Raw genomic sequence first — 16,423 nt, 5'->3', positions numbered from 1 at the left:
ACTCTCTTTACCTTTATTTACGAATTTACTTTATTGATGTCATGTCATTTTTCTTTGTATTTTAGAAAAATGATTAATTTATTATTTTCTTTGAAATATTAAATTGATAAAAATATCTGTTCATATCTATAAAATTTAATATTTTATTTAATTATTTAAATAACATGATGAAGATGGAGTTATATATTTGTTTTTATTCAAAATAAGTCCTATGAAACAAATTCAAATAATCACATTCGATCAACTTATTAACTCATAATTTATCTATCAATTTATTAATTAAAATTTTGTGAGGATTATTTATATTATTTATATATGTTTAAAATAGTAAATATAATTTAATCTATATAATTTAATTTTTATCAAGATAATCATATACCAAGCATGCCTTTATGATCGACTCATTTACAAATTTCTATATATAAATGAAAGCAATTCCTTACTACTTAAATTAACTTATTTTTTTATTCATTCTTAAACTAATATGATTTATTATTCAAACTCAGTTTTTTTTTTAATTAATTAATTTATTTATATTTAAACTCATTATTATTATATATATATATATATCTAAATTATTATTTTTTATAAATTTGATATTTTTAAATTATTATTTATATAAATTAAATTATTTATATTTTGATATATATTTTAAATTATTACTTTAATAAATTTAATTATTTATATTTAAATATATATATTAAATTATTTTTTATAAAAAAAATTAGACTAAACACTAATAAAAATTTGTTATGAATAAACAATACAATGAAAAATTAACTAGAATATTCATACAAAATTTGTTGTACATAAATAATACAATGAAAAAGTTAAATTAGTTTGCTCGTAATAAAAATTGTATCTAGTAAATATTTATAAAAAATAATAATTTAAATATATTGTTATGGCTAGGGATAACAATGAGGCGGTTCGGAACGGGGAATACATTTATTATGCTCGCCCCGTTTTTATTTTGGAAATTTTTTAGAATCTCCGCGGGCACTATCTATAAAATATTTTTTAAAAAATTATACAATAAAATTATATAAACGATTATTATAAAGAAATAAACTTACAACTGTTATAAAATATAATGAATAAATAAATATAATAATGATATTATATATTTAATTGTGTTTATAGTGTTTGGGATAGAATCGATATGAGATCGAGGCGGGGGAGAGGGACACAAATATCATTCCCGCTCCATCCCTGTTTGGTTTTGGGGAAAAACCTTTCAAACGGGATAATTCAGTTCGGTTACTGCAAAGCGGTTTCAAATTAGCATCCTTAGTTATGGCAATAGCGAATATCTTTTCTCAAAATTTGATGGAAGTGTTTGGTGAACTTATTGATTTTTTTATTAAAAAGGTTATATAAATTAATAATTGATATATATATATATTAAATAATAAAATTTATAAAATAATAATTTAAAATATATATCAAAATATAAATAATTTAATTTATAAAAATAATAATTTAAATATATCACATTTATAAAAATAATAATTTATATATATATATATATATATAATGAGTTTAAATGTAAATAAATAAATTAATTTTAAAAAATAAAAATAAATAAAAAATAAAAAAAATGTAGTGTGAATAATAAACAAGATTAATTTGGAAATTAATAAACAAACTATATTGGTTTGGGAATGAATGAACAAACTAACCTAAACGACAAACAAGGTTATATTGGGAATTGGTTCCTTGTTTCTCACATCTCTAAAATGCCCATGATAGGTGCTCCCCAATAATCTCCTTGCTCTCCTTGCTCTTTAGATGATCATTCAGTCCTCTAATATTCCATCGTATTCGATTCCCTGCTTTCCTCCTCATTAAATCCCTTTTGACTCTTTTTCTTAGCTCTTCTCTTTGCTTTAGCAGATTTAGGTCTCATTGAGCCACCAAATGATCCTCCTCAGCATAATCCTTTCTGATGATAGAAATTTGACTCTCATTTGTTGTCTGATTAGTATCCATTTTCAATTGTCCATTAACATGTTTATCAACACAATTAATCCCTCTAGAAGAGGATATCAGAACAGGTTCCTGATCTTCCCTTTTGATTGAGTTGTTCTGAATGGTGTGGTACAAATAAAGAAAAAGATTGAATAAAAAGAAACTATATCTTTATGTAATAATTTTGATATATAAGAAAATAAGATTATCATGAAAAGAAAAATTGATATTTTGGTAATACAATTTAAAAGATATTTTAACAATATTTTAGAGACTCAAAACAAAATATTAATATTACCTAGTTGAACCTTACTTAAAAGTGTAACCAAGCACTTTAGAGAGCATCAATTTCAGTCTCAGTTCTATATCTGTTAGAATTTCGTGAGACCGAGGTGTTATATAAATTTGTGTTATAATCATAGTCTGTCGTGTCACGATGTAATCTATGTTATAATCTCTTTAATAATAATTTATTCTGGGTGTATCGTAATCTCACATTTTGATCTAATCTGCTAAAACTAAACCATTACAAATACATATTTTCTTTTATTTTTTTTTTTTAACTAGAGTTTTTGGGGGTCAATTCTCAATTCAATAAGGTGTTGAGATGAAATGATCTAGTTTGCTAATAGTCCAAGTCTTAACACGTTTAATGTTAGGTTTCTCAACATGACATTAAATGTATTATTTTGTTTGTTATTGATGTTTGGAGGAAAGTGAATAAGTGTATGATGATGACTAATGGTATTGAAAAATGACAAAATATTAAGGAATGGTTAATTACAGAAACAAAAAGAAATAATTTTTTTAAAATCTTTATGTATGTTTGGTGCAATAGTTTACTAGATTTGGATAAGGAATATTGGTCAATCTTAAAAAGCCTATTATTTGTAGATTGCCAATAGTTCAAAAATGAAATTCACAACCTCACTATGGAGACAATTATGAAACAATTTTACATAAATTAATTTATCATATATTCAATGTCATGGAGAAATGGGAATCTCACTATGCTTTGGGGAAGGGACAAAATCCCATGGGAAATCCTGTTCTTCATTTTGAAAGACATTTTTTTACTTTATCATTGCTTAAATGAAATAAAATTTTGTTAAATATATATATATATATATATATATAAATATAAAGTAACTAGGTCCATAAAAACTTAATATTACATATAAACTCTTTTTGACCGAATAAGCTATTTAATCTAACTAATTCCTTAAGCAAAAACAAAAAACAAAATCAAATGTAATATCCTTTTGGTGTATATACCCCTCTTATGAATTAGGAGACACTTTTTCTTCTTTTTTTCAGTTCTTCATAAACAAGTAAATAAGGTTAATTATTTTAAAATTTTATCTAGTTCATTAAGAAGACATTCCCTTCAATGAAATGGGCACAAGATCGGCTAGCACATCGTGCTTGGCTCTGAAATTTGAGGCGTCTGCATGAAAAAAAACTGCGAAGAAAACAAAATATTAGAATCAAGGGATTTTCATAAAGAGGTGTCTTTAATAATTACCTCAAAGGATTTTCCCTCTTTCTCAAACTCCAACATGCTCAAGGCCACTTCACAACTCTGAGAGACTATTGGTTCAGGATCCTTGGAGAATTCTTCAAGAAGTACTATACATTGCTCATCTATAAAAACAATAAGATAAAAAGTTTCAACATGTTGATATATACAACATTTCGGAGAGATTTATTTGGAAAGGAAAAACATTTGTATAGTAAAATGAACGTTTCGTCAACAAATCATTTCAACATGTTTATTTTACAGCACAAGTTCAGAAAGCAGAGATCCCTTTATATATTAGTCAATTTGAAAAGCTACATTACCCAAGCAAAAGCAGTTTTATATAGAGTTATATCCCACTAGAATTTTTAAGAAAATATAGGTTGAACCTGCAATAGAACCAAGAGCTTCAGCAGCTTCATGCCTAACCATAGGGTGCTCATTTACATCCATAAGAATCCTGGAAAGTGCTTCTGAAGCAGCCTTATCTTGCAATTGGCCCAAAACATAAGCAACCTGCAATATATTTGTCAAAAAATGATACATAAAAGATTCTTATGAAGATACCAATCCTATTTGTATCATATTTTATGATCCGAATCATGATCTGATAAAATTTATATTTGTTATGTTTGCAGAAAATGTCAATGATGTGGAAAATAATATGGATCATTATCTTTATACATATGAAGCTACAATCACACTACTATAACCTAGATCATGGTGTATAGAAAATCATCTTTGAAACTAATGAAGTAAAAAAATCACACTATAATCTATGATCCAGATATCTAAAACCAATTTTATACCAAACTAGAAATAAAAAAAGTCGCTTCCAATTCTAACTTTGGCGATATTTCAATGGGAACGTGATTGTGCCATAGATATTTTTTTTATTATCAAATATCAGTTTCCAAATAGTGATATCAATGATCTATACCAAACGAGAAAAAAAGTCGCTTACAATTCTAACTTTGGCATATTACAATGGGAACGTGATTGTACCATAGATTTTTATTTGATCAAATATCAGTTTCCAAATAGTGATATCAATGTTCTATTCAAAGGCGCCTCTTTCGAGGAGGAAAATCGTGATGTGAAGATATTATTGGTTTTAGTGATATCACAATCTCCATCCTGAGTGATTACTCTCTTTTTCTCCCTTCCTTTTGTGATAGTTAAAGTCAGACCAAGAAGGAGATGAGATGATTGTGTTAGAATGGAGATGAGATTATGGTAAGTAGGGTGAGATAAGATTGAAAAGGGATGGGAAACATAGTGTGCCTGCAGCTACAAAGCTCAACATTCATCGTAATCATATTCATATCCCTAATTTTTATACATTATATTACTACTCCTAATAGGCCTAAACTATTACATAAAATGGACGGTGGCTTTAAGGAATAGAAATAATCCGTGACAATGCTCCCCCTTATGAAATCCTTGTCCTCAAAGATTGTACCGAGTTGAAAGTAATAATAGTCACGTGTGTCTCTATCAACCATAACACGATATGATAACTCAAACTATCCGGAGGTTCCTCAAACCACACGAAAAGCATAATTTTCTTTATTCTCCTTAAGCTTATAAACTACTTACAAAAAGGAAAATTAATCATAAATATTATATGAAAAGAAAATAAAGCAAATGGACTTGATAGCCACTTTAGGAAAACATAATGTATACGAATGCATGTCACCATATATAAAAGGAATGTGTGGGAGAAAACAAATTATGGCAATAGACACTTTATATGTTTAAGCAGATAAATAGACAAGGCCTTGGAGAATTGAGATGCTAAAGAGTTTAACTTGATGTATATCTTCACTTGGGATAGTGTACGCATTCCTTTGGCCAAGACAAGAAGTTCTAAATCCAGCCAAATAAAGGGAAAAGCTGGTAGGATAACAATTTAGACCCTCATCAAGGACATCGTCATGAAAGAAAACCCGATTCAGGTACAACTTCCATGAATATGTTTCTATGTATTCGATAATACCAAATGGAATTATGCTTCAAGAAGAGTTACAGGAAAGTCTACTGCATTTACTTCATAGAATTAAGAAAATGGCTTTCACCAACCTCGTGTTTCAAAAGAGCGCTTTTAGAGCTCAACGAGCCAATAATAGCAGCAATAGCTTTATCGCCTCCAAGGTTTCTAAGGGCAAAAAGTGCAGCATAACGCTCATACATATTTTTGTCTTCATTATGAAGAAGATCCCTGTAAATAGGAAAAACTTCCTTAATAATAATAATGATAATAATAACCAAAATTGCACATCACCAAGATTCAAAACACTTATACTAGAGAGTCTTGCATTGGCAAACCTTAAATCTTCCAAAGAAGAATAACATGCAGCTGCAGCTGGGTCAACTGACAAAAAAGGTGATGGATTTGTTATAGAATTTTTACTATTCTTCATTTCCTCGATTCTGCTAAGAGCCAATTCACAAGTTTCTCGAACTTCTTGAGCTGGATCTAATACCAAGCTATTCCTCAAAAGAGGAATATTGGAATCTAGACCAATTGCACCAAGTGCTTCTGCAGCCTGTTACAATGATAAACAAAAGACTGCAAGTAAGAGCCTGTTAAAATTGATATTAAATTGAAATGTAACAATTACAAGATTGCTTTTATAACATATCAGTTCTAAAACTAAATCAAGAACCCTAACTGCAACAAAAAAACATAGTTAATTCAAAAGTGATCAGTATATATTTATATATTACTTTTACAAACTCTTCATGAAACAATGCCAAAATTACCTCATGTCGAACTATAGGATGCAAAGAAAAATCATTGAGAACCGCTTCCAGAGCAGGGATGGCATCTGCATCTTGCATCTGACCCAAAGCAAACGCAGCCTCATGGGCCAGAAGATTTGAAGGATCCCTTGTTGCTGCAAGGAATTATAAATAAAATCAAATTATTCTATCATCATCATCATCATCACATCTACAATTTGCAGTTTAATTGTTTTGAAATCATGGGTTTAGAAAAGGCTGTCAATTTATAAAAGGAAACTGACCCATGACAAAGAACTAGTCTAGATATATAGAGAAAGAGAAGTAACCAGATATGAGTGCATTGCGAGGGCCAGACCCACGGAGATTACGAAGAGAAAAGAGAGCTCTGAAACGCTCGGAAATTGACTGGCTTTGATCCATCAAACGGTGGCATAGAAACTTCTCTGTCTCCATAGACACTTTAAACTGATTCACTAACATAGTCATCTCTAAAGAGCTTCGCTTTCTCTTCTTCAACAGAGCAGAGTGCAACCACAGCTGAAAACCCCTATTCAAAACAAACTATCACGTCAAAGGCGACAGCAATATTTGAGAAATACAAAACAGTTGTTTCAATTTGAATCCTCAAACTAGAACTCGTCTAAAATTTGTTCTGAAAATTCAATCTTTCCTGTAGAGAAGTGGCTTTTCATATATGCTCTACTCGAGGGTTTTATATATTAGATTGTTTGGTGTGGTTTCATCAATTACAAAAAAATACCAATCTTGTTTAAGTATATTTATTATACACAATTATATAATTGATTTCATCTATGATTTTGTTAGGATTATATTATTTAAATAATAAAAATAAAATAAAAAATTATTTTACTTTAATCTAGTTTATATTATTTAATTTATTAATCAAAATATTAATTTTTATAAATTATTATTAATTTTTATAATTTTATATTAATATCTTTTAAGTTTTATGTATCAAACTCTCTAAATCTAATTGTTTTCAACTCCAATTGGAACAAAAATCTCTATAATTTTTTCTTTTATATATATTTTTATCATTTTATTCTTACTTAATTTTATTCTATTTTTTATAAATTAAATTTGTTTATGCATATATTTGATTATATGTTTCATTTAATTCATCTCATTTTTAAATAAATTAAATGAATTTAAAATAAATAAACAAACAAAACATAATAAAAGTATCTGAGCTAATTTTTGCGTTTATCATATAGACAACAATAATAGGCAAAACCCAATTTAAAGATGCGAAATGATTTGGTCAATGACCTATCGCTTAAACTCAAAACGCTTTCAAATGGAATTGAATCCGTAACCTTTTTGATCTCTTAAGTGACTCTTACCATTGAACTACCTTGGTGGGATTAGTCAACGAAGTTATAACAAAAAAAACTCTAGAATCCTACGTGGTCTCTCACGTGTGTATGAGAGAGAAATAAAAAAAACATGTTTAAAAAAATAATATTAAATTAAAAAAATGATCATGTTCGAGAAATTTTTGTCCTGTCCCAAACATGACCATGTTCGGGACATTTTTGTCCTGAACCATAGTGTTTCTCGATAAAACATATCAAACTTTTATCCTGAATATGGACCATGTTCGGGACATTTTTTTTAATTTATTATTTTTTTTACCAAACATTCGAATTTTTTTTAAAATTTATTATTATTTTTTAATATAACTTTTATTTCTCTCTTGCACAAGTGACAAGCCACGTGAGATTTGTGACTTCTCTTTTATTCTCAACTTCGTTATCCCTATCCTAGCTCTTTAAAGATCAAGTCCAATTTGAAAAAATCAAGCACAAACAAAGTTCATATAAGAAATCAAGTGAAAACAAAGTTGAGGGACTAAAAAAGTTCAATTTTGTGTCTACTTCTATATGAATATTGAGTGATGATAGGAGAGCGACGCTGGGGCAGCAACTCCCCTACCTGACAGGCATGTGGATAAAATATGTCACGGTGAAAATAATATAAAAAGAAAAAAAAATCAGTGCGCGCGCACTTCTTTAGTTTTGATCAAATCATAGTTAGACTATGATCAAATCATAACTTTCTCCTATCAAAAAGAGCTTAAAAGTATGAGCTTTAGATTTCTATCTCAATGTGTTTGGGGCTGATGTAAGATGCATGTCTTCTTATGAGTACTTCTCGGATGTCATCACATTTGACACAAACATATTTGATAAACCGCTATGATATGCCTTTTGCTCCTTTTATCGGGGTAATCATCATGGACAATCGATTTTGCTAGGATGTGACTTACTGTCCAATGAGAATTCAGAGTCATTTATCTGACTTTTCAAAACTTGGTTGACATGTATGAACGAACGTGCCACAAATGCAATAATTACTGATCAATGTCGATCAATGACCATTGTAATTGAAAATGTATTTCCGAACACCCATCATCGTTTTGTCTTTGGAATATAATGAAGAGACTCCCACCAAATTATCTTCACATGCTCATTATAAAAGTATTAAAAAGACATTGAAGAACATTTTCCATAACTCAATCACAATCGAGTAGTTTGAAGATAATTGGCTAAAAATGATAGATGAGTTTGAGTTGCAAGACAATATTTGAATGAACTTCTTGCACGCAGAACATACTAAATTGATTCATGTGTATGTTAAATTCCACTTTTGGGCAAGCATGTCAACATCTCAAATAAGTGAATCTATGAATGCTTTTTGATGACTTTATTCATTATAAAACATTCATAAAGCAATTTGTAGAGTAATATGACTAGGCCCTAAGAAGAACATAGAGAAGGAAAAAAAATAAATTTTCAGTCTTATAGTTCGACTATTCCAATTGTGAGTGGGTATTCATTAGAAAATCACTTTAGAGTGTATATATTAACGACATTTTTAAGTTGTTCTAAAATTAGGTGAAATGGTTGATGTTCTGTGACACCTCCATGCTTGAAGACGATGGGATAACAATTACATTTGGACTGGTGGAGACCATACTAGGTATTGATGGAGAACATTCAAGAGATACTTTAGTAAATGTGCATTTCACCCCGATGGAGACTTCTATAAACTGTCAATGTTAAATGTTTAAGTTTAGAGGAATCTTGTGTATGCATATTTTGGCGGTTTTGAGAAGAATGAAGTTGAATAAGGTTCCAACTAATTATATATTGGAACGATGGTGCAAAGATTTAAAAAGAGGTTATCAAAGTATCAATAACATTTATGATTCTGATATAAGTGATATTAAAAGAAATCGGTAAAACTATCTTACTCCAATGATTCAAGAGCTCCAACAGATTACAGCACAATCTGATCATAATACTTTTATTTGGCTGAAGTGGTGAAAAAAGTGAATGGAAAATTTATTGTATATTCGACAACACAACTTCTCCACCAACAACTTCTGCACATACACTTTTGCAACATACACCTTCTGCACCAGCACCTTCTGCACCAACACAATTGATACACTCTCCCGTGAGAGTAAGGGCTAGAGGTCGACCACTAATAGAACGTAAATTTTTTTCCATCAAAAGAGTTATGAACAAAAGGGGTCTAAATAAGGTTAGTTTATGAGATGTGATTTTATTTAGATATTTGTAAATTGTTATAAAACTACATTAAAAATACAAATTTCATTGTTTGTTTGTATTAGGGAAATACGACAACAACAGAAATAGTGTAGGATTCAACACAACAACAACAACAATTTAGGAATTCAACACAACATGACAACAACAATTTGGGAATGATATAGTCTCAACTCAATTTTCCTTCACATCACTTTTGTCCTCTCAAATATTTCCCAAAGATAATGTTTGTGGGAATAATATTTCGCGTGTTTGTATGAACATGTTGTATGTTGTAATTATATTTGAGTAAAAAATACAAGTTAATTGAGTTTTATATAACGTTAATGTTCAGTGTAAAAGAAATTACAGTTCAGTATATATGACGTTACATTATTTTTTAAATGACATTACACTTCAGTGTATCAGACATTACCAACATTTAAATAATTGTTGTTACAATTCTTTAAATACGTACAAACATATGCATTCCTAGGACCGGAAGAATAATCGGTTAAAATAAAACGTTATACAACAAATTTCAATAGCTAAATTTATAAGTAGAGATCATTTTCAAAACAGTTACATATGATGAAGCGCAGAAGTCCTTTCTCGAGAATCACCAAACTACGAACTAAAAAAACTCTAACTAAAAATAAGTTTGTACACGTATGTCATTTTTTTGATTTTCAAAAATTAATTGGCGACTCTGTTTTAAATAAACTATCTTTTAAATTAATTATCTTTAATTAATTTAAACAAACAGATTTTTAAAATATCAAATTGTAATTTAATTACTACAAATTCCCGGTTTATTTAAATTTGAATCCAAATTAATTATTTTTAATTAATTTTCAAAATAATTGTTAGGAATTATTTAAAATCTTTTAAAACAATATTTTATTTTAAAAAAGATTCATGACATGCAAATCGATGATGAAATTCTTAAACCCCGAACTTCCACGGAACTAAATAGTTTTTCGGGGGTTACAATCTGCTTAGGGTCTGAAGATTTCTATACTCGGTGTTATATTTGCGGATTCAGGTATTAAGTTTCGGACTTGAATTTCTCTATTTTGAATTCGGATTAATAGGGTTTTTTTGGGCTACTTTGTTCTATAATTTAAATGTAATAAATTGTAAGATTATTGGAAATTTTCATGAAAATTTTAATTTTTACAAATTTATATATTATTTAATATGTAGATTTTAATTTAATTATTTTAATTTTTAGATATTATTTTGTATTATTTAAAAATTAAATCTTAATATTTAACTCTTTATTTAAATTAATAAGAATTAACTACTTATAAATAAAAAATTTCACCTTATATGAGCAACCCTTAGAAACCCCTTGTCCTAAAAAAACTCGATGTTCAAGAAATTTAAACCTCGATTTGTCAGTCGAAAATCTTTTAATAAAATATTATTTTAAAAGATTCATACAAAAAATATATTTTAAAATTAATTCTAACAATAATTAATTTTTGTGATCAAGTTTTAAACAAACTTTTAGATTTAGGATAATTAAATCATAATTTGATTAGGAGAAATTTGTATTTTAGATTAATTAAAATAATTAATTTAAAAGATTATTTGTTTAATGAAAGAGTCGCCAATTAATTTTTTAATTTAAAATCAATAAAACGTTTTGTATACGTGTACGAACGTATATTTGACCAGAATTTTTTTTAAGTTCGGTGTTTGGTGATACTCGAGAAAGAGCTTACACATTATATCTTCCGTACCCGTTAAAAAGATCTTTACTTTTGAAAAATTGTTTTTTTACGTTTTATTTAACCAATTATTTTTCAAGTCCTAGCAAACACATGTTTTGCTTGTATTTAAAATTTTGAAATAATATTTTCCCCAAAAAAAAAATTGAAATAATATTTAAATGTTTGTAATTGCGATTGATGTTAACGATTGGTGAGGAAAATACCTGAAAAATATTAGTTTAAGGCATTAGAATTTAGAAATAAATTTGCCTTACCAAAATATTTTTGTGAAAATATTCTAAAAAGTATTTAGAAGTTGTTTTCTATTTTTTTTTAGATTTTTAGAAAATGTTTGGGGCTTCCAATTTAAAAAAAAAAATTGAAATTAAAAATCCCAAACAAACACACCCTAGTACCGGTCTTCTCAATTGAGGGTGTTAATTCCTCGGTCTCGGGCTAAAACCCTCCCCTCGGTCATGAGCCGAGGCTTCTTGGTCAGGTGTGCGGAACTCTCAGTCGAGGTACAAGAAGCTCATGGTCATAGGCTAGGAATCCTCGTTCAGGTGCGGGGAGTCATCGGTCGAGATGCGGAAAGCTCTTGGTCTTGATCTAAGAATCCTCGGTCGGGTGCGAGGATTTCTTGGTCGAGTTGCGGGAAGCTCTTAGTCCTGGGCTAGGAATCCTCGGTCGTAAACCATCTCGGGCTTGTTTTATCGGTCAAAATCAAGACCAAGCTAGATTTTTATCGGTCGGGTGCAATGAAGGGTTATGTTTTCTTAGTTAGAAATTGAACCCAGGTCGAGCCCTCTATCGAACGTCAAAACATAAAAATGCAAGTTTAATGATTTTGACATGGTGAGTTTCGTCTAGTCCTAAAGATTATTTATAACATCATCTTGATGTATCATTATATCGGTATGATGTTCCATTCAAATTAAACAGTTTTGCTGTAAAAAACACGTTTTTATTTTTTAAGGTCAAATGAAGTGTAATGAGATTTTCAATAGCTTCCATATACCTCATAAGATCGAATAAAACCAAAACATGAACATTGACTGTTCATTTTAACCAATTCAAGAAATGAAATTTTCATTATTATAAAATTTTTAATTTTTGATCAAACATTATCGAGATTAATTTTAATGTGTTGGAAAGATTTTTGGGTCACTGTTCTTGAGTTATAAACCAAGTACAAAAACCCGATTCTAAAAATTTTTAGAATCGAATTTGGGTACTTTTGATTTAGATCGATTGATTCAGATTAATTTCAAATAAAAGCTTATAAATGATCTCAGGGTCATTTTCAAATCAAGAGATTGAACACTCAAGCAATATATAAAACTTGTCAAACTAAAATGTAAAAATCTCAACTTGAATTCATAAATTGAATTACAACATGATTGGAGCTTACTGTGAGTTAGAGAGCACTCATAAACTATTTTAAAAGCTTCATAAATGCCCAGATCAGAGCTTTACAGCCTTATACAAACTTTCGAAATTTTTAAGAAAAGCTTGAAAATTTTAATGACGGATTTTGTATGGGATTGATTATGGGCTTGGAATTGTGATACTTGCCTTCAGTTTTCCTAGAGGGAGCTATTTATAATCTCACAAGGTCGGTTAATCGACCAAGTGGATCGAATTTCAGTCAAAACGTCATTAATGGCTTTTGTTTGTTCTTCATCTAATTGATTGATATAGGCGATGATGAAGCTTATGATCGTAGGTGAAATGATCATCGTGTTAGGGTGATCATTTCAACATTTGAATCAACTGATTTGGTTGAGTATCAGTCGAGTTCCACTTTTGAAAAATTAAAAGTGTCGGTCGATGATGATGGTTGTTCGTCGCAAGGAAGAAGACAAACTAGGGGAAACAACGTCGTTTTCTTCTTCCACGTTTGAGTGTCGAGGGAGTCTTAAACGACGTTGTTTCTGGCCAAAGCGCGAACACCTGGGCGTTCCGTTCACATTCCGTTTGTTTTGGATGTTCGTTTCGCGTTTAGGCTAACAACATTGAGGTATGCGTTAGTTGATCTAGTGTTGCACATAAGCGCTTCTATTCTATTGCAGTGGTCTATATGGCCTCTATTATTCGTTGGATGAAGTTTTGACACTCATTCGATGGTTGTAGGGTTTGTTGCACTTAATTCTCCCAATTTCGGTTGTAGCGGATCACAATCATTTTTCAGCTTTAGGGCTTGTTTGAAATTAATTTTTTTAATCTCTTTGACTTTGTTTTCAACCTACAAAATATTTTAAATAGACATAACATTTATTTTTCCTATTTTTTATTTGTTTTTATATTTTTGGAGCTTTTTTAATAAATTTGGAATAAAATAAATAAAACATTTATCCAAAATTATTTATTTTAGTTTCTTTTTACTCCTTGAAATTAATTTGAGATAAAATGAATATAACTTATTTCAAATTATTCTATTCATTTTTCTTGACCATTATTTTAATTAATTGAGATTTAATTACTACTCATAATTCACATTAATTGTTTAATCATGCTAATTTTAATTATTTTGATTTTTAAAATTTTAAATTGGTAGGATAAAATTTTAGTATTTACAATAATTAATGGATTGCAATAATAAAATTAATTTATGTAATTTAAATAAAGTTTTCCATGACATTAATTTTATTTAATTAACTATTTGAATTTTCAGACCTATCTAACAAATTTTCAAATAACCCAATTTATTTTTATCTAATTAAGGAAATTAAAGGTTATTTGATAGAGATGGCTGATTGACAGATTTATCTTTTAATTTTTTAAACTAATTGTCTATCAAAAGACTTTAAAGCTATCTAACTAAAAAAATATAAGTGGGAAAACTGTTAAAAATTTTCAGTTCCTACTTTTCCTAGGGGTTTAGCTATTATTGTGGCAAACCATTTATTGGTTTTTGTTACAAGATGATGTTTTTTTCTAGATATTTTCTATAGATATTTTACATTTTGTTTGAAGTTATTTCAAATTTCTTCAAAAAAAAAATACTCTAGTTGGAAATTAAAATTAAAGTAAAAAATCCTTTCATAGTTGCAATGCTCATAACCCTATCAACGAAAAGGACTTAGTTTTCTCTGTGGATTAATTTAAAAAAAAAATCACGGGAATCATTTTAATCACCCCGGATCCCAAAGAAAAAGTATCAAACAAAATATTAAAATAAAATAATAAAATTGCATAAAAGAGAATCAAACCATTCTTGAGAGAATGTTGCATGCAAGGTATAAATTTATAAATAAATTTAATTTGTTGATTTGTGTTCTTTTTAAATAAAATTATAATTAATCATTATTTAATTAAATTTCTTATATTGACATTACTCAATTCATTATTAAAATATTAAAATATTTCAATTATTATTTATTTTTATTTTTTATTATTATATATTATTATCTTTTAAGTTTTTTACCAAAATAATTTACCTTTTCAAAATTACTTTTAATTATTATTTTTTTAAATAAAAGTTTGTTTAAATAACAATCAACCATAATCCCTTAAATTTATTGACAAGGATAGAAATTTTGCATGCATATGTTAACTCACTTAAACTCCATCCATTAATTTTTTTTTTCTTTCATATTGTTTAATCCAACAAATGAAACTAATGCAAGCAGATAATAAATAATTAGCACGATAGACACCATGATGGTAAATTGGCAATTAATTAAACTTTGGAACTTTTGTGTCACGTGTTGAGAGATGATCATTCATTCTCCTCAAACATTTTCAAAGATCAACATAGTTACATATATAGTAGTGATAATATTGTGGATTTTTTCCTTCTCAGTTCTAGTTCCTAGTAAGTTTTGGAGCAAAAAATTAAGATTTTCCCATTTAAGTTGACACATAATTATTATTACTGAATGACAACTCTCCAAATTTTCCTCAATGGTGAATATAGCGAAAGGGTATCGATTGAAGTTCATCGGAGTCGTCATGAAAAGTAGGCCACTGGCGTTCGTTTATTCCTCCTATATCTTGCTCAAGAGAATCCATGGAGTAATGAGAAGCCTCCTCAAAACTACCAAAAGAAGAGGTATTTTCATCTTGTTGATGAAAACTTTGATATTCCATATGGCCATAATCATTTCCAATTGAGGTATTTTGATTGGTGGTCGAGATTCCATGGTTCAAACCAAATATCAAGTTAGAAAAATCATCGCATGACCGGGGTACCATATTGTTAGAATCTTGTGTTGGCCAGCAATTGCCTTGACCATTAATAAGGGTAGTAGATGCATGTTCCTTCATAGATGCTAGTTGTGCTTGGAGAGTCATTACCTATTGATCAATATTTATTAGTGACTAAAAGAACAAAATTAAACTTTTGAATATTTTTTAGTAAGGCGAAAATCGATACCTGTTTTTGGAGAGCAAAAATATGTGAAACGCAACCGTAAATGGGGTCTTGAAGCCTGGCTTGAGCTTCATAGGCAATGGTGGCCGCAGCTTCAGATCTATTAGCCACAGGAATATGTGAAAGGAGTTTGGAGACATTGCTAGCCCCAAAAACCTTATGAATGGCTGCAAAATGGGAAGGTCCTTGTTCATGGCAGAAGTAAGGGGCAAAAACACAACCCCTCACACATTTCCTCCTCAAGAACTTGCAAGCACCACAGGGAGATCCAAAGCCAGTCATTTTTCTCTTTAGAAGGGAGATGTATTAATCAATTTGGTGAGGAGAGATATCTTAGCCAGGTTGGATGAGAAGAAGAAGTATCATTAACATTCTTATTATATACATTAGAGAAAAGAGGGGTTGGATTCAATTTTAGTGAATAATCAATTGCAATTGGTAGCCTTAATGGGGGACATCTTGCATTATTATTATTATTATTATTAATATTATTTTGTGTACATAAACTATTTTGTCC

General features: G+C 29.0%; 2 protein-coding genes across 2 annotated transcripts; both read right to left on the bottom strand.

Annotated features, from left to right (window-relative positions):
* Nucleotides 1–3,094: 3,094 nt before the first annotated feature.
* Nucleotides 3,095–6,798, bottom strand: LOC124929563 (deoxyhypusine hydroxylase-like). Its single transcript, XM_047469961.1, has 7 exons — nt 6,565–6,798; nt 6,257–6,390; nt 5,819–6,039; nt 5,573–5,711; nt 3,880–4,006; nt 3,497–3,615; nt 3,095–3,433 (listed from the first exon to the last, which is right to left on the bottom strand). The coding sequence occupies exons 1-7, from the start codon at nt 6,722–6,724 to the stop codon at nt 3,383–3,385; spliced, it is 951 nt and encodes a 316-aa protein (XP_047325917.1). The 5' UTR covers nt 6,725–6,798; the 3' UTR covers nt 3,095–3,382.
* An 8,636-nt stretch (nt 6,799–15,434) lies between these two features.
* LOC124943048 (LOB domain-containing protein CRL1-like) lies at nt 15,435–16,188 on the bottom strand. Its single transcript, XM_047483618.1, has 2 exons — nt 15,910–16,188; nt 15,435–15,830 (listed from the first exon to the last, which is right to left on the bottom strand). Exons 1-2 carry the CDS (start codon nt 16,186–16,188, stop codon nt 15,435–15,437), a joined length of 675 nt encoding a protein of 224 aa, XP_047339574.1.
* Between the last annotated feature and the right edge of the window lie 235 nt (nt 16,189–16,423).

The sequence above is a fragment of the Impatiens glandulifera genome, chromosome 1, assembly GCF_907164915.1.
Source record: "Impatiens glandulifera chromosome 1, dImpGla2.1, whole genome shotgun sequence".
NCBI lineage: Eukaryota > Viridiplantae > Streptophyta > Magnoliopsida > Ericales > Balsaminaceae > Impatiens > Impatiens glandulifera.
This window is presented reverse-complemented; position numbering and strand designations above follow the sequence as displayed.